Source organism: Papio anubis, chromosome X (genome assembly GCF_008728515.1).
Source record: "Papio anubis isolate 15944 chromosome X, Panubis1.0, whole genome shotgun sequence".
NCBI classification, from domain to species: Eukaryota; Metazoa; Chordata; class Mammalia; order Primates; family Cercopithecidae; genus Papio; species Papio anubis.
Window position 1 is genome coordinate 5,558,504 of NC_044996.1, and position 19,536 is coordinate 5,578,039.

Here is a 19,536-nt window from a genome sequence, read left to right on the forward strand (position 1 = left end):
GGTTTCACCATCTTGGCCAGGTTGGTCTTGAACTCCTGACCTCGTGATCCACCTGCCTCAGTCTCCCATAGTGCTGGGATGACAGGCGTGAGCCACTGCGTCAAGCTGAGATTTACAGGAAAACCAGGATTGGAGCGGTATAAGTTTGTAGGGAAGAGTTTTTGTTTTGTTTTGTTTTGTTTTTTGAGACGGAGTCTCACTCTATCGCCCAGGCTGGAGTGCAGTGGCGTGATCTCAGCTCACTGCAAACTCCACCTCCCAAGTTTACACCATTCTCCTGCCTCAGCCTCCCGAGTAGCTGGGACTGCAGGCGCCTGCCACAACGCCTGGCTAATTTTTTTTTTTTTTTTTTTGTATTTTTAGTAGAGACGGGGTTTCACCATGTTAGCCAGGATGGTCTCGATCTCCTGACCTCACGATCCACCCACCTCAGCCTCCCAAAGTGCTGGGATTACAGGCATGAGCCACCGCGCCCGGCCAGGAAAGAGGTTTTTAAGTGGCAGCATCTTTGCATGATTCAAACTCTGGAGGCATATGTATAAAGTCCAAGAAATACATGTGAAAATTGTACTTCTTGGAAGCTAAGGAGCTCACAAATGATGAAATGTGATTCACACCAATTTGTAAATGAGCACCCATTTGTAAGTGAGCAGGTCGAGACAGGGAGATCCACCTGCAGACCATGGCTGGACTGTGAATTAATCCATTCCCATGTCTGCATTCTCTTATGGCCTCTTCCCACTTCTCCCAGGACTCTGCCACCTACTGTCAAATTAAAAATCACAGACAGGGATATGTGTCGGTGTTAGGGCTGTCTGCACGCCCTGATTTCAGAGCTGTTTTGATGTCTGTGCCCAGTTGTGTCTACAGTAAGAACTTGAACCTATTTCCTCAGATCATTCAGTCAGAGGCTCATTGATGATAGCATGTGTTCTAAGTTGAACACTCCAAGTCACCAGAAAAGGCTGCTTCCTTAGTTAAAACATGACATCTTTTAAATTAATTTTTGACTCAAAAAGAAAGACAGAGAAGGAAGGAATGGAGAGAGCGAAAGAGACAGAGAGAGAGAGAGAGACGGGAAGGAAGGAAGGAAGGAAGGGAGGAAGGAAGGAAAAAAAACAAGAAAGAAAAAGTGAGGGCGTAGTGGGGGAATCAAGGAAGGAAGTAAAAAACCCCACCGGCTCCAGTACAGACATAAAAGCCAAACGTAAATCCTGTCCACCAGACACTAATGAGCACCCTCTAAACCGTAAACCCGTAGGACTCCTTGGTAGTATTTGTGACCTCCACAAGTAACAAGGGCACTTTTTAACCCAATGACAAAGCCAGACGTGATCTCATCTGTGTGTAAAGTGAAGATCCTGTTATATAAAGGCACCGCCACGACAAGGTATGGCCAGCAACACAGTGACATTGTGAACCCTCGGCCATCAATGCTAGCGCCACAATTGGCACTCAGCGAGCAGCTCCAGGTAATGTTTTTTTTTTTTTTTTTTTTTTTTTTTTGAGACGGAATCTCCCTCTGTCGCCCAGGCTGGAGTGCAGTGGCGCAATCTCGTCTCGCTACAAGCTCCGCCTCCCGGGTTCACGCCATTCTCCTGCCTCAGCCTCCTGAGTAGCTGGGACTACCTGCACCTGCCACCACGCCCAGCTAAGTTTTTGTATTTTTAGTAGAGACAGGGTTTCACCGTGTTAGCCAGGATGGTCTCGATCTCCTGACCTGTGATCTGCCCGCCTCGGCCTCCCAAAGTGCTGGGATTACAGGCGTGAGCCACCGCACCTGGCCAGCTCCAGGTAATTTTTAATGAGCAGAGGCAGGATGTCTGCGGGGCTTCCTAAAACCCAGCACCTGCTCGAGTATCTCCTGGGCATTTTTCCAGGGAGGTGTGTTAGGCTGAAGTCTTTATCATGCAAGCCAAAGATGTCGGAGGGGGTACTCGACTGCAAAGAAACAAAAAGGACGGAGACCATGAAGACTCTTTTGTGCAGTCAGAAAATTACTCATTTTGTGACACATTTATTGACCGGCACATATTCTGCCCAAATGCTCGCCTCTATGTGCGCTGGTCTGCGTAGTCTGGGTATGCCTGGGGCCATCGCTAGCTGGCATGTACTGTGATGTGCGGTGGCTGTGGGGGCAATGGTGGTGCAGAGCTAGGGGATGGGGGAACATGGCCATGGAGACAACAGGCTGTGCAGCTCCAGCAGCCACTAGGGTCACCGGCACCCAGAGATGGCAAAAGGGCAGCATGCCAGGCGCAGGAAGTCCTGTGGTCTCCATGGCAAGGGTACTGGGGGACGCTGTGGGAAGGGCCACCACAGGCCTGTAAGAATTCATCTGGGTGGGAGATCCGGGGACAGAGAGGAAGGGCTGCGCTGCAGGCCCAGGGACAGCGGCCACCGGAGTGACGTGAGCCTGGCTGCCCTCTGACCACTCGCCGGCCGGCTGGGTCACTGGAGTGTTGTCACTTGCCATGGCGGGATCGGGCACCATCACAGGACTTGCTGGTAGAGCAGAGACACTTCTGATTTGGGTGTTGGGACCCACCGCTTCCTGGTGTTGCGGTGTGACCTGATCATTCTCATTCGGAGATGTGTGATCTTGTTGCTCAGTGTCTGCTGGTGCCAGACAGGATCCAGCAGCTTCTGGCTTGTCCCCCTCCTGATGTCCTGGTGCAGACTTGACGCCCACTCTTCTCTTCATCCTCACGAGGAGGTGAGGGGAGTCTCTTTGAAAGTAGGGATGGCAGTAGAACTCTAACTATGAGTCAAAGTTTAAATAAAGAAAAGGAAACTGCAAGTCACAAGGATGAACTGCAACTCCCAACCATCTACGCCCCTGTGCAAGAGAACTCTACTGGCCCAGGAGGACTTTCTGGAAAAGGTCCCAGTCCCCAAAGGAAGCTGGGGACTCGCGTTCACATCATCAAGGTTTACCAATTTGTGGCGGGCCTTTCCGTCTTGGAAAAAGCCTCAAAATGGCAGATTAGGGTGGCCACGGCCGGCGGAAAGGGTCTTTGAAGTTGCAGACCAGGAGGGAAGATGATTCTGGGCCTCCCCCACAGTGTCAGCTGGCAACAGAATGCACCCCGGCTGGGCTGGAGGTCCTGGGCACTGGCTCTTCCACAGCAGGGGCCCCACCTACCACGGGCAGCAGGAGCGTCTGCACCTCCTGTGCCAGGCGCCCTTCAGCGCTTCAACTTGAGCACTTCTCCGACACCAGCTAGGGTGATAGTGGTACAAATACCAGACTCCCCTGGCCTGCTCACCTCACAGGGTAAAGCGCTATGGAGTCAGGGGGACACAGCAACCACCAGAGGACATGGCTGGTCCCGGGTAGGAGGACATGCAGATACGGCTACTTAGCACCTGTGATATTTTACACACTCCAGAGGGGCCGGCACCATCCTCAGCCCTCTCCCCACATTCACTCTTAGTTCATGTCACCTCCACCCAGAGGGGGACATAGGCCCACAGTGATGGCCCCACACCCTGCCTGAGGTCGCCCACTTCCCAGGAGGCAGTCCTGGGACTTCCACCCGACCGGGACCCAGAGCCCACAGACTTAACCCCTCCAGAGGCTTGTCGTTCATTACCTTATTCAAGATGGAGACCGGCCTTTGTGCGGGGAAAACGTGGGTGAGGGTCCTGAAAGAGCATTGACGCCGTTTTCGGAAGCCATACAAGTTTAGCTGGCGGAAGAAGCTCTTTATTGAATCCGTGGCAAACACTTTGTGTGCGACATCCCTTTCGAGAATCTCCTTTTCAAAGAGTTTTTGATTGATCACTATAGAAGCCCCTCCTTCATCCCACCAGATGGATGAAAACTGATTGCTGCTGACCAGTCTCCACAGTTTCTGCGGAAAAGGGAGGGAGAGGAGATTGTCTTCTCCCTGGGGCGGGATGTCACCATCAGGGCGCGGCCTTCTGAACGAAGCCTCCTCGGCCAGAGCTTGGAAAGCGATTTCTTCTGTCAGCAGCCTGAAGTTAGGGCTCCCAGTGGACACTGGGTCATCCCAGGCAGGGGAAGGATCTGCTGGGTGAAGGTAGGTCTCTGAGTGCAACTGGGGAGGAAAAGGCACCCTGTCCAAGCCATGACCCTGTCCTCTCGAATTTCTTTCTTCACAGAGAGCCACACTCAGTGATGGCTTGTCCTCCATCTGGCAAACTTGCTAGTGCAGTGTGGCCAGCAGCACCCCTTGGCAGTCATGTAACCAGCCCCACGACATCACAAACGGGCTCTGACTGCTGGGGGGATGACATCTCCACAAACCCAGCAAGTTATGTAATAAAGGGCCAAGGCAGACAAGTAGCTGCCCATCTGCACGTGCACATTCTAGTCCTCACAGTCATTTCAATGGGAAAGACGACACTAGTACACAGGAGTGTCGAGGGGCCCTGCCACACCTTAGGTGCAGACCTGGAGCGGTTCCCTTGTCCCAGAGCTCCTGAGCCAGGCAGAACCACAGCAAAGCCCTGGCTCAGGAAGGTCAGAGCTCACCGTCTGAGTCATGAGCCCACAGACAGCAGCACGACTGACACTTTGAAGCACAGAATAAAGGGTAGGACGGTGCCCACGGGTCAGGCTGTAGCCACGCCCCCCTTTCTACCCTGTCCTAGCCAGCGGCAGCAATGTGCTCCATACAGATCCACCTGACACACCCCCACTGTCGGTCCCCAGCACGCAGATGCCCGAAGGCCACTTACGCAAATGGCTTAGCTGACTGCCGCACCAGCGTCGCCATGCAGTCCAGTGGCGAGTCGGAGGCTGCCTTCTTCCCGCCTCTCCTTGGCCTGCATGTGTCCCCCCACCAAGCAGAGACACTCTTCTACACCCCGGGTCTCTGCGGTCACATCGTGGTGGGGCATGCAGCTGTTGGCCTTCGAGCATGTCTTGTTTTCCTTGGCCAGTGTCTCCAGAGAAACGCACGTGGGTTTGTGCCCAGAGGTCCATCTCTGCAACAGTTGTTCCTTTGGGATGTGATGCTAGGAGGTCACGGGAGCGGCGTCCCTCCAAAGCAGTGTCTGTGTCACACACTGTCCCCACACACAGGGCCACCTCTCTACAGATTCCCCTGACTCATTTCTGGGCAAAGAGCTCAGGGACCTTCCAGAGACTTCCACAAACCAGTGATGCCTCCACGCTTGAGACATCCTGACCCCAGGGCCCAAGACGCACTGGCTCAGGGGGTGACAGTGAGGGGTCTGCAAACAGACTGCTGATGCTGGTGTCTCGACCCGGCCGCTGCCAAGCTGTGTGACTTGGGCACGTCACTTAACCTCTCTCAGCCTCTGTCTCCTCCTGGGGATAAGAGTAGTAGCACCTGCTTCCCAGGGCTGTGAGGATCCAGTGGCACGAACAGGAACTAGCAAGGCACCTGGCAGTTGGGTCATAGCTACTGTTGTCACTTCACAAGGCATTTTCTTGAACAGCAAGTCGGAAATCTCATGAGCCTAAGGCAGAATCCACCTGTGGCCTCTGGTTACAACCCACAGGACTGAAAATCCTTCCAGCCACAGCAACTGGTGGATTTCCTCGTCAATTGCCGCAAGTCATGAGCTCAACCCCACTTGAGTTTCAGTTCAGGCAGAACTCTAGAGACAGCCAGGGCTAGCTAGACAGCAATTGCAGAGCCTTTTGTTGCAGCATGAGCAGTCCTCAGCTGTTGACATGACTGGGGAGCAAACGAGGACCAGCAGCAGTAAAAGGACAGTGTCTGCTGCAGACTGTCTTAGCACCCGAGGAACACTCCAGAAAGCCTCCTAAGCAGTAACAAGTGTGGCACGGTGTAGCCCAGCCAACAGTGGCATCTGCGCAGCGTCCCCTCCTTCCCGCTACCCCATATATCCCTGGGAGCTGTGCACTCAAGGACTCATTCTAAAGGCTGTGTCCCAGCAGCCGCCAGCCTCACTCGGCTGCCTGTGCCAGCTAGAGATTGCTTTCCTCTGAGGCTGGCTGAGAGGGCCATTCCAGTTTCCTGGGCCATCCAGCAAATAAGATACACATCGTGCACATGGAAAACGAGGAACCAGTTTATTGAACAGCTTAAGAGAGCAAAAATAGTGGCTTTCGCTACATTTTTTTACACACTGAGCAGGAAAGGCTAAACCATCCTGCTCCCCCGTACCCCAAAAAGAGCAGGCTTGCTGGAGGCCAGTGCCAGGGGCGGAGTCATGTTCGCAGCAGAGTTGAATTAACCCCAAGTATGCCGGCGAGCAGTTGGTCGTGTTAAAACGCCACACTCTTCTCCTGGCTGAGAAGAACAATACTCATTTTTTACCCTTTTTTCAGCATAGGACCTATTTGTTTTCGGGAAGGAGGATGTTAAACTTGTAGCCTCCGGCACACGGCGGAACCTGCAGTGCTTGGAGAAACGGCACGCACACGTGAAAACATCGTGCCTACCCCAAAGCGTTCTTGTTGCTGGCAGGAGGGAAGCCTGAGACTTTCCCAAGCATAATCGTGACCCGCGTGGCCATTTCTGCTCTCAGCAACATTCTCCAGTGTTCCGGCTTCAAGCAGCGCTTGTCAGGTTTTAGGCTAGCCACTATTCTGAGAACGTCAGAAAAGCATGGACCATCTCTTGCTTGGCTTTGCTGTTCTGGCAATAGCAGCTACTACGTACCTGCATGAGTTCCAGGGCAGAAGTGGCAATGTCCCAGGAAGGCATGGCACCCCACTGGGGCGGGGTGGGTGTGCCACGGGTGTCCACTTCTGCAGCAGAAGGCATGTGCCTACAGCACAAGCTTGTAAAAAAATACTTGAACAGAAAATGCTGTACAGAACTAGGGGTTAACACCGCATATGAAGATGCTAAAACATTTGTATAAATACTCTGTATACAGGCATGGAGTCACTCCCGCAGAAAGCGCTCATCGGTGAGGCTATGAAAAAGTGCTGTCAGCATGCCCAAAGAGAAACTACTTCCACGGTAGGAACAGAAAAAAGGACTGTGCTGTGTCTAAACACGTGGTGCATCAGAGACATAGTTACAGTTCCTACTGACTGCGCCAGCTACGACCTGGGAGTGCTAAGGACCTGGGAGTGCTGAGCGAGCTGCAGGAGATCAGCCCCGTAGAGAAACATTTCTAAACAACACTTTTGATTGGGATTTCAGCACCGTGTAGACAGATGTTCCTTTTGGGGACCTGGTAAGCAGCCATCCCCCGGTGGGTCTGACGAGGAAGAGGGGTACCTGGAGCCCCTCCCAGACAGATGGAAATCCCGCCCCTGTTCTCACACTCTTCCTGGCATCCACATCTGCTGGCACACACCCCTGTCACCTGCCACTTCCACGTCCCGTCGTGGTGAGTGGCTGATAGGCGCAGGATGCAAACAAGGCATGAGATGGACGTACCTGGAGACCCAGCTCCAGTACTGGTTCTGGTTTGTGGGGTGAACGAGGGGGCAGAGGAAGGTGGAGAGAGCGCGTCGCAGTCCACTTTAGCTCTGTCCCCGGAAGTGGCATCTAATCTGGCATTTCGATATTTAATTTGGGAGGTGGGAGCACATACTTCCCAGGGCTCTGGGTAATGACCACCCTGGCCTTCTTTCGAAACATGGGTGCGATTTTAGGAGGCTCCGGAACTGGGGTCTCTTCGGTTTCTTCATTATCTTCGTGATGGAGATCATAGGAAATATTTCCATATTCTCGTAGAAATGGGAAGATTTCAAGCAGAAACTGACAGAAATCTTTGCGGATACCAAACCACCCTGAAAAATAAGAATTTTTTGTTTCACACACGAGCTCAACTGACCTTCCTGTTAACTTTCTTTCCATAACAAGAAGTTTCACTCCTACACCGTCATAATATACTTTATCCAGACTCCTGAGTCACAAAGCCTGAACAGGGCTTGAGTACCCAAAATGGGGGAGAAGTACAAATGCTAGCTCTGTGGTTGTCTGAGTGAGGTTCCCGGACTGGCAGGGACAGCGTCCCCGGGGTCTATTTAGGGATGCCGTTCTCGGGCCCCAGCCCAGACTTCCAGAAACTGAGTCGGGCTAGGGTGGACTCCAGCGGTCCCCTTTTTCTGGCCCTTTTGGGATTCTGCTGGGTGCCCAAGTTTGAGAACTACTGCTCCAGGGAGTCTCAAAATATCTGTGGTGCGTAGACTATGGTGTCTTCCGCTAATCTTCTCCAGCCAGGATAAACTCATGGATGACAGTGCCACCCAAAAACACGATTTCCATCACCCTCTAGAATCTGCGAGGGCAGTAGTCATGCATGGGTCCTGGCCAGGAGGGGGCCTGAACTCATGGAGCCACCTTAAAGCCACTTTCCCAGTCCCAGTGCTACTGGGGTGTCAGCTCGGTGCAGGCCCTCCCTGCTCCCGGCGGGGCAGAGGCACAAACAGCAAGCATAGCCTGGGCTGCTGGGCTGCAGTGAGGCCCGGCCCCCAAACCCACTGGCTTTCCGAAGGGCAGTGCTCTGGGCTTCCATGCCGTGGAGCTCACAGCCTCGCCAGGAAGGCACCCTCTGCAGAGATCATTTTGGCAGTGTCTGCCTCAGCAAGCAGATGGAGGGGAATAGAGTGCTAGCAAGGCAAGACAGGCAAGGCTCAGGTGATGGCAGCAAGGATATGGGGGAGGCAGAGGGGCCAACAGGGACCTAGGATGAATCCCAGGGTTTGGGTGGGAGATGTGGATTTTCCATCAAACCCTCACAGGCCTGGGAAGAATCTATCTTAATCCCCATTTTGCAGAGGAGGGAACGGGATCTCTGAGAGGTTGCCTGCCTTGTCTGGTTCTACCTCAAATGGCAGCGTGCGCTGCGAGAAAAGTCCCAGTGCAGGCCAGCGGAACACCGGAGTTATGGCATGCCCTTCCCTTAGAGGGTCCCAGAATTTCCTCAGCCCTCGCTTTCCCACACAAGCTTCTAAATTGGGGCCCTCGGAGATTCATCCCTTCCTAGACTTCTATCCATCCCCCACCCCATGGTCCCACCCCACACACACACCAAGGACTTCTCAAATGCTGAGTACATACAGTGGTTTCCTCCCTTCTGTCCAAATGTGGTTGCCATCAGCGTGATCAACGAGAGCCAAAGGGGGACAAAAATCGGGATGCAGGAGAAGGCATTGTGGCCATCCAGTTTGTGAACCAGCAGAATCTAAAGAGACATAGTCCCTGTCGATGCCAACATCGAAAATGGATAGAGGCGGAAGCCAGACCTCATTAGGCAGCTCCTCCCCACCACCCCACCCCCACATGGGCTCCCAGAAGAAGGAACATCAGCACCGCAGGAAAAGGCAGGAAACCACCCATCCATGGGGAAAACTCCAAATGAGCTTTTATGTCCCTCTTCAGAGCTCAGCAGTAGCCTCTCCACTTGAAAAGTTCCCAATGCCAACAGTTTTATGGCAAACTCTTCCCAGTGTTTGTTCTAAGGAGTCAACAGCTCCCATTCTAGAATTCTCCATGCGACTCCAATACATAAATCCGGCATCCAACTCTGCTTTTCCAAAGTGGAAACTGGAGCCATACAGAGGCACCATGGCTAAAAACGGTGCACTCTTCTCCCTGCCAGGCCCACACACTGCCCCCAAGAGAAAGGAAGGATGCTTTCCTTTCTCCAAATCTCCCTCCCAGAGATGGCCGTGTTCTCTCCCCTCTCCTGGAGTGGGCTCACTGTGAGCTTGACGGACAGAGGCTGCCTTTCCAGGGGTGCAGAATCCTGTCAGGGGAAGCGCAAGCTTCAGGGGCTGAAGAGGCTTCCCGTGGAAAGCTTACCTCAAACGTAAGAAGGGGCACGACGATGGTCATCCAGCTCAGGGCCATGGTTATGTGTGTCCTGCGCTGCTCGGCAATCACATCCATAGAGCGCAAGAACAAGACGGACCACACGATGTAGTAGAGGACCACCAGGCACAGAAAAGACATGAGAATCCACAGCGGGACACACACAACCTGGGAGTGGGGGAGAGAAGAAGTCTCTTTAGAGCTTCCCACCCGGCCTCTGATGGAAGGCACCTTTAGCACCTTGCTGTGTCTCTCCAGTTAAGGCGGTCCCTCCCGCGAGCTGAATAAGGACGTTCTACCTCCCAGGACTGCTGCGAGGATCGCTCAGGACGGAAAAGGTATGGTATGTTCACTATGGGGCCTGCTGCCACCGTTTATGACACAAACGCTCAGTGAGTCCTCAGTCCCTCTTCTTTTGGGTGACACACAGCCCTGCATCTGGCTCCGCAGCCTCTACTCTTCCAGAGGCCCACCCTCTCACACTCGCTCAGGCTCCCCCAGGCTCTGCTGCCATCACAGCTTCCCAGGAAACGGGACACAGCTGTCACCCTGTGCACACACACAAGATCTCACCCCAACAGACTCTCTTCACAGCCAACATTCCCACAACCTACTGAGGGTACTTTGCCAACACAAATGGAAAAGGGCTCCCCGGAAAGTGTGGCTGCCTGGGCTCCTAAGGATCCCTAACCTCACCCCTACCAAGTTAGTGAGCTTGACAGGTTGATGCTGGATACAGGTTGATGCTGGATACATAGGGCTGCTGGGTCCCTGCCTCCACGGCAAGGGTGCATTCCAAGTATGTTGCTGTCGTACCAGGTAGACCTTGTCTCATCCACACACAAGCCCAGAGGATGAGTTCTGGGGATGCCACTTGGCCAAGGCTCCCCTGTGACACGTCGTCGCCCTCCTGGCCTGCCCCCTGGGACGACACTTCTCTGTTCTCCCTTTTTATTAATTATCTATCATACAGTAGGAAAAGTGACTGTCTTCCTTTAGTGTGCATTCCCTGAGTATTCACACAAGTGTAGATTCGCACAGCCATAGACAGGATGCGGAAGAAGTCTGTCACCCTGCAAAACTCTCTCGTGCTGTCCCTCCACTATCACACTGTCCCACCATTAGCCCGGCAAACACTGATCTGTTCTCTGTCACTGTACTTTTGTCTCTGCTGGAACTTTATGTAGATGGCATCGCGAGACAAGACTGTTGAGACTGGCTTCCCGCCATCCACATAATGCCTCTGAGATTCATCCATATTGTTCCCTCCCTGTATCCACAGGTGGACCCTCTCATTGCTGAGTGCTATTTCATTGTATCGATGCCTACAGTTTGTTTACCCAACCCTCCGCTGCGGATGGTTTCCAGCCCTTGGCTATCACAAATACGGTGGCTACAAACACTAGAGTGTGGGTTTCTACCTGGCTGCGCCCTTTCACTTCCTAGGGTAAGTACTTAGGTGTGGGGCAGCCACATCCCAGGGTAAATGTGCTTTTAACTGCATGAGAAACTGCCAAACCATTTTCCACAATGCCTGTACCATCTGCCTTCCCCCCAGTGACACTGGAGGGTCCCAGTTCCTCTGCATCCTCCTGGGCACATGCCCTTGTCAGTGTTATTGAGTTTCGTCATTCTGAAGCCATGTGTTTCGGGCCCTCATCCTGGTTGTAGTTTGCCTTCCCTAACCTGTAATGACATTGAGCATCTTTTCCTGTGCTTTTTCCCCATGCATATATCCCATTTGCAAATTGTCAACTCTTTTGCCAATTTTTAAAGTAGGTGTTTCTTTTTGCATTTTTGAGTTTTTAAGAGTTCTCTGTATGTTCTGGGTACAAGTCAGTGTTTTGATGTGTGCTTTGCAAATATTTTCTCCCAGTCTGTGGTCTGTCTTCATTTCAATTTTGAGGAAGTCCAAATTTATAATTTCTTTCTCATATGGACTATATTAACAGTGCCATTTCTAAGTACTCTTTGCCTAATTGCAAACCCCAAAGATTCTGTCCTATGTTATTTCCTAACAGATCTATAGTTTCACATTTTCTTTTAGATCTATGATTTGAGTTGGCATAGGAATTTTACCCCTCCTGACCAGCCTGGAGTTTTTGATCGTAGGTTTTTCTGCAGAGTCTATGCACAGCCTTTCTTCCCCCTTTCCCGTTCTGTGATGAGATTCTCCTTTTTACTGAAGTTCCTTCATGGGTGGAATGTTAGATCTCAATAGCCTTCCTTCTTGTCTCTCGCTCACTATGGGAAACATGTACTCAGACTGCTTCATCAACTGGGATCTACAGAGGATGAAGGGCAGAAAAAAATCTTTCTTCTCATTTGTGGAAAGCACTAAAAATTACTAATCATTTTTTTTTCCCTGACAGTATCTTATACTAAAAAATTTGGTCTTGTTTGGACATGTTTCCTCCATGTCACAACAGAAACAGTTTTGAACCCAATGACCATTCTCCAGATACAGCACTGTGAAGTTGAGGATGAGTGGCTGAATAAAAACAAAGGCTTTGGGCAGAAGTGATTATTCCCATCTTTAAGTATGGAGTGTATTTAGCTTCCCTTCGTTTCTTCTCTGCTCCCAATTCTTTACTGTACTTTTTACTTTTTAAAGGTAACTATATTTAATACATAAAATATATTGTATGCAAAATTATACATCAAACAACAGAGAAAATAAAACTGAAACAAAAACACTAGCATGACCTTACCTCCCAGTGGCAATAGAACTCTTCTGCCTTTAGTCTCCATCTTTTTTCCATGCATTTAATAGTGGAAACTATACTGTGTTCTCTAATTTCTGTCTTGCCACTTATCTTTCTGTCTCTGCATCCATCCACCCATTTATTCACGGTTAATTTCAACCAAATGCCCAGTAACTGAAGTCACAGTTTAGAAGCATGACAGATGCCACCACCAGCAAGAGTGTAAATGGGTATGGCTTTTTTTTTTTTCTAGTGAGACAGGGTCTTGCTACATTGCACAGGTTAGTCTCGAACTCCTGAGCTCAAGTGATCAGCTCACCTCGGCCTCCCAAAGTGCTGGGACTATAAGTGTAAGCCACTGTGCCTGGCCAGGTATGGCTTTTGGAAAAGCAAGTTGGCAGTGTAGTATATGTATATAGGAATCTCAAACAGTTCCCAACCTGTAGCCCAGTAACACTATTTCTGGACTATTTCCTAAGAAAACAACCAAAAAAAAAATTAAGGCAAAAATTTTAATGCATAAACATATACACTGCAGCATGATTTAAAATCATTCAGTACTGGCAACAATGGAAATACCATATTTTAGAAATAAGAGGATGGTTTGATACATGCACTTGAAGAATATTTTGTATCAATTAAACTTTAGAAGTCATGTTTATAAAGACCTTTTATTAACATGATAAAATGTTTATGATACAACATTAAAACAAAAAAATCAGGATACAAAACGGTACACACAGTTATATCCCAACTGTTTGTATAAAACACAGACATAAAAAACACTAACCATGTTATCTCCCCATAGTGGGATTATGGGTGACTATTAGGCTATTATTTCTGCTTGTCTGTCTTTTTCAAGCTTTCTACAGTGAATATGAATTACTTTTATAATAAAAAAAGAAGTTTATTTAAGCATTTTAAAAGTTACATACAAGCCAAGGCCAGTGGATGATCTTGTCCAGTCTTAAGGCAATGAATATAAACTGGAGAATGTTGACAGAACACAGGATTTCTAACTAAAAATGAAGAGAAGAATCAGTTAAACAAAGTATAATTTGCATTTAATATTGCAGTAATTTGGTTAACACACTAAAAGACAATACACATTATAATACAGTGTAACTTGTATAATATTATGTTGCACTGGAAACTCCTGATTTTCGGTACCAGAGGGGCACAGCAGTATTACGCCAAGGGGAAATATGGCTCGGCCTGCTGCCTTGCCCCTCTGCTGCCTTGCCCTTTGTGGCCTGAGGCCTGAGCACAGATGAGAACCTTGTTTCCAGGTTCGCTGGGAACACAGGCTAACTGCAATAGACCACTAAGCTTCCTTCATGCCCCTACCAACAATACTGTCTATTCAAAACCATCCTTGTGCGTCCTTCTTCTCATACCTCAGATTTGCCCTTGGATCCCACCCTTTCCTTTCAGGCTCCTTGAGGACCTTGTCACATCAAGCCATCAATTATAGATTCTTTACTGTATCTTTAACCCCACCTATTCCATTGATCCCTCCTAGCAGCACAGAAATAACTCCTTCTCATTAAAAACAAAAAACCCCAAACCAGATAAACCCACCCCATCCTTTGATCCAAGACCCCTCTTAGCCTCAGGTTTCTCTCTGTGAGACAGTAATGAATATGCAAGCCCCTACTATCTCATTTACCATTCCCAGCTTCCTCCATTGTGATCTGGCCTCCACCCCCCATGACCATCAGTAGACAGCTTTCATCAAAGTCACCAATAACCAGGAGACAGCAAAAACACTTCAGCTGGCATCCTACTGATACTGTGGATGAGTCTTTCCTGTTTGCTCCCCTCCTCCTGGCCTTCTAAGATCCCACCATGCAGTCTTGGAGCCCTCTGGAGTGCTCTGGTAATTCCTTCTGTCTCCTTTTCCCCCTCCTTAAATGGTGATGCTCCCCAGAGCCACAAACAGTCTTCTCTCCCCATTAGGGAGACAGACACAAGAACACACATATTTTCACTCACCTGCTGCACCCTGGACTGGGGGAGAAGAAATTTCAACCAGACCCTTGGCTTCCATTATTACCTCCTTAGTGGTGAGTTCTCTCATCTGTCTCCAACTTAGCCTTCCTGCTGCATAGCAAACCCAGCTGTGCATACGCCACTCGGCTCTCCTAGAGGCACCTCAAATGAAGCCAGTCCCAGAGGTCATTATCGCCTGCACTTAGAACCTTATCTCTCCTCTTTCTATAGCCTCCCACGTCACTTTGAGGCACAACAGTGGTCTCATTTGTCAAGCCATGAGCCCGGGAATCACCCTGTATTCTTTTTCCTACACTGTTGCATTCAGTCACCACATCCTGTCCACTGTAGCGTCCAGACTTCTCCTGAATCCCGTGCCCACTTTCTATGCTGATGATGACTGCCTAGTGAGGCCTTCTTCCTCACCATCCCCCTACCACTTCAGCAACCCCTTACTAACCTCCTGCCTCCAGTTCAAATGCCCTGCAGGCTGCTCCTCACTCTGGTAAAGTACATTCTTGCCCACAAAATCGAAATCTGGGACCGGGCCCAGAGCTTCCCAAAGTTCTCAGTACATAGGTACATGAGGAATTTAGTAATTCCTCCATAGACCTCTAGGCCAAAAGAAATCCCTAATGTGGCTAGGAATGTCAACCGTTGCATTGATTTAAGTAATTACGTCTAACCTAGTAAGTATTTCTAAGTAGCCACTTGAAAAAATAATTCATATAAATCTAAAGAAAAATGTTAATATTATTCTTAAATAACCAAAACTAATTCCCAGTGGGATGCGTGTGCCTGTCAGGTAGCTCACCATTTCCCACGCCTTGGAATCAGACAAGGTGCTCCCACTCTTGTCACCTGTTCTTCACCTGGATTTTCACACAGCACTAGCCTTCTGAGTTTTCAAAGCAGCTGCCGAAAACCCAGCTTCTTAAAGATACGACATCACTGAAAGGAATGTAGTGTGGCCTAAAAATAAACCTGTAAACTATTTCAAGCTAGTAGTTTGTATGGTGTCCCAACAAATGTCAGATATTACAGTTCTCCTCAAAATGTCCACTATCCCCTGGTGCCCTGCGAGTGCACTGGGGTGCCTGGGGCACTTCAGCACATGCTCTGCAGGCTGAGGATGTGGCCCCTATTTGGCCCAATCCCTCTGTAGAGGCTCCCTCTCATCTCAACTCCCACAGTTCCTTCCTTTCCACCTTGTGCTCCCGTCGGATCTGAACTGCCACAGTCCACTCAGCTGATGGAGTGTTTCCTGCCTCTAGGCTTCAATGTGTCCCAAAAATGCCATCCCTTTCCTCCTGACACAGGGCTCCCTGGCAGACCCTCAACTCCTCCTTCCCATCTCTGCATGAGCCTACTCCAAACCACCCCCTCACCAACATAGGTACTGTTCTTGCGTCACAGGAGGAGGGAGCTCAGCTCCTGGTATGTTGTTTCTTCCAAGGGCAGGAATGCCAAGAGTGTGAATGTATGAAAGACTGACTTTCTGCAATTCAGGCCCAATGCAGTCCTAGCCCTTGTATAGTTGTCCCTCGGTATCTGTGGGGGATTGGTTCCAGGACCCCCCGTGGATACCAAAATCCATGGATGCTCAAGTCCCTGATATAAACTGGGAATTCTAGGGAGGGTGAAAGTGGACCATCAGATACTCTCCCTCCATAGCTCACTCCTACCTACCAGTCATACCCATGCTGTGGCCTTTCCACCAGCATGAAAATCAGGGAATAGCTCCCCTTGTTCAAGGCCAAACCCTTCCTGGTGCTCCGGGTCCCATTCTCCCTGAGTCCCACAGGGCCTTGCTCCATCACCATCCCTCTGTCTAGGGACCTTCCCCTCACGCCTATACCTGGGGTCCAGGCTTATATGCCTGACCCACCCTACGGCTGCTATGTTTACTTCCTAAGCCAACTGCGGTCTTCTTCCTTCACTCTTTATCCACACAGCTCAAAACCAGGCATCTATAGCCTCTAGTTCTCCCCTTAACCCATCAGTATTCAGCTTTGGGCCCTCAGCTTCTGTGCAGTTATGTAGTTATGTGCCCAGGCTTTAGAGTTGGGCCGACTCAAATGGAATCCTGGTTCTGCCCCTTCGCATGTGGCCATGAACAAATGACTTATCTTCTCTGGACCTACCTCACAGGGTTGTGAATAGTTAATAAGAAAACTACTGCATGTGATGTGCCTAGCACAATGCCTGGCACACAGTAAGTGCTCAATAAACATTATCTGCAATTATTTTCATTACTACTATTACTAGTCCTGGTATTTTATTCATCTGCATATCCCCTATGCTTAGGGAAAAAGGACTTGGCATCCAGTAAATACTTGATAAATGTTTATTGAATGAATAAACAAACACATGGGCACATCAGTATAAGCTAACCAGAAAGCAGGGGAGGTGCTAAATCATGGGGTCTGAGGTGGGGAGATGGTCAGTTTTGAGTGTCAACTTGGCTGGGCTACAGTACCCAGTTATTTAATCAAACACTAAGCTTGGTGTTGCTATGAAGGTACTGACTTTGAATAAAGGAGACTACCCTCCATAGCATGGGTGGGCCTCACGCAATCAGGTGAAGGCCTTAAAAGCAAAAACTGTGGTTTCCTGGAGAGGAAGAAATTCTGTGCCAGGACTGCAGTGTCAACTCCTCTTAGGTCTCCAGCCTGTTCACCTGCCATGGAGATTTCAGACTTGGCAGCCCCACAGTAATGTGAGCCAGTTCCTTAACTCTCTTTATATGTACATCTGTATCTAACCTATCAGTTCTGTTTCTGTCTGATACAGGATATGAAGCTGAGAGAAGGCTGATGTCCTGGGTGAAAAGCTAGTGTTCTAAGTGAAGAAAGAAAAATGGTTATTTCCATTGTCTTTTGTTGCCTTGTTGTCTCATGATGTAGAGTTGTTAATGATCAAACTCTTCCTAACAAAGGGTAAAAAAACTGACATCTGAATAACTGAGCAAAATATTTTACTTTTGAAAACATTCTTTTTTTTTTTTTCTTTTTAAGATGGAGTTTCACTCTATCACCCAGACTGGAGTGCAATGGTGCAATCTTGGCTCACTGCCACCTCCACCTCCTGGGTTCAAGAGATTCTCCAGCCTCAGCCTCCCGAGAAGCTGGGATTATTGGCACGTGCCACCACACCCGGCTAATTTTTGTATTATTAGTAGAGATGGGGTTTCACCACGTTGGCCAGTCTGGTCTCGAACTCCCGACCTCAAGTGATCCGCCTGTCTTGACCTCCCAAAGTGGAAAACATTCTTAAATACATGAAATCTCACCTCTAGTGACCTGTCATGTCGAAAGCCCCAAACACAAGCTGCAACAGACACCGGGGAAACAAAGAACAGCGGCATGAAGACCAGGAGCCAGAAATGGCTTCCTCTCTCGATTCTGTCACAGACCAGAACTTCAAACATCAACAAGAGCAAGTGGATGCCCACTGCAATCAACATGGCTTTAAACTCCACACACGTTTCTCCTTCTGCTCTAAAAAGGGAGAGAAGAAGAAAACACCCTCATTTCAGAATCTCCATTATAAGCAAGCAGTTCAGGGCAAATACCAACTTATACTGATACTTTGAATTTTACTTGAAAATTTGACAAAAGTAAGGGAAATCAGGTAGAAAGCTAACTTAAACCTAAGCTTTGGTAGGCAATCTCTGAAACATCGAAGAACTACTACATAATACCAAATGAACATTACAACCAAACCAGAATTTAATGTTTTAACTGTATAGGCATATTCTCAAAAGTAATAGCCAGTTATTTCCCTGACAATGTACATAAACACTTCTGTTCACATCTTTAAATTCAACAACGAGTTACTTCCAAGAGTATTCAAGCTGATTTGCTTCTGCTGCTAAAACCAGGCAAATACCCCTTAAGTCTCACGATCCTCATTTTTCAATGAATTAAAAACCATGTAAACCATCCTTCACACAATATTATAAAAATAACTCTAGTTCTATGAACAAGTGCCGGTTATATTTCAACAAGATGGTAGTAACTATTGTTAGGTGCTATTTTAAAATGCAAATAAAACATATAAATGATTTTCATTTTCCTTTCTATTCCATTAAGATACATTAACACCTGCAGATGAAAGAGAAAGAAGAACAAGAGTTAAAACTGTTCTCAAACAAAATCAGTTTAATTAGTTAAGTATCATACACAATAACCTTAACAGATCTACAATTGAGCAATGGTAAGGCCAGCAATCAGGAAAAGGCTCTATAATGCATTTGAAAGGCCTACAATGTTTATTCAAAATACAGATGAACATTTATGATATGCATGTATTGTGGGTGATAAATACACCAGAAGTTAGATCACAGAGAAAATGCTATCAGAGGTTATTCCTGTAGGACCCAACCGTGTTCCACTGGTTAATGTTAACACGAGAATGACCACGCCTGTACATTCCTTATTCAACCCCACATACACAATTCCTTTCCTTGCTCCAAGCATCTTAAATAAGACCAACAAAGAGAAGTTTGAATATATTCTAAATATCAATTAGTAGAACCTAAATGTTTATTTAACTTTGCATTCTTTGAGAAGCAAACATTAGATTATCTGAAATATCTCATAAAAAAAAGAAAACATATACAGCCACACAGGTCATCAATCTTTCAAAACAAAATCTAAGAACTTTGAAACGGCTATACATGAATGTTCCTCACCTGCCAAGGCTCTCTGTGTAACTGTTTTACAGTTCTTAGACATGTATGTGATATGGAATTTACATGATCTGAATCATTTTTATATTTAGTAAACAAAAATTTTAAAAGTTGATGTAGTGGCTGGACGTGGTGGCTCACACCTGTAATCCCAGCACTTTGGGAGGCCAAGGTGGGTGGATCACCTGAGGTCAGGAGTTTGAAACCAGCCTGGCATGGTAAAACCCTATCTCTACTAAAAATACAAAAAATTAGCCGGGCATGGTGGCAGGTGCCTGTAATCCCAGCTACTCAGGAGGCTGAGGCAGGAGAATCACTTGAACCCGGGACGTGGAGGTTGCAGTGGGCTGAGATCACGTCATTGCACTCCAGCCTGGACAACAAGAGCGAAACTCCGTCTCAAAAA

General features: G+C 48.5%; 2 protein-coding genes across 2 annotated transcripts; both read right to left on the bottom strand.

The window, feature by feature from the left end:
- Positions 1-1,979: 1,979 nt before the first annotated feature.
- LOC116272023 (heat shock transcription factor, X-linked-like) lies at positions 1,980-4,229 on the bottom strand. The gene is given in 3 exon segments (XM_031660819.1): positions 1,980-2,089; positions 2,092-2,761; positions 3,597-4,229. Coding segments are annotated over 3 exon segments (1,269 nt in total). The 5' UTR covers positions 4,161-4,229; the 3' UTR covers positions 1,980-2,054.
- On the bottom strand, positions 1,985-19,261 carry LOC116272024 (transmembrane protein 185A-like). Its single transcript, XM_031660820.1, has 6 exons — positions 17,730-19,261; positions 13,381-13,464; positions 9,732-9,908; positions 8,988-9,111; positions 3,597-7,714; positions 1,985-2,761 (listed from the first exon to the last, which is right to left on the bottom strand). Exons 1-5 carry the CDS (start codon positions 17,901-17,903, stop codon positions 7,470-7,472), a joined length of 804 nt encoding a protein of 267 aa, XP_031516680.1. The 5' UTR covers positions 17,904-19,261; the 3' UTR covers positions 1,985-2,761; positions 3,597-7,469.
- Positions 19,262-19,536: the final 275 nt, after the last annotated feature.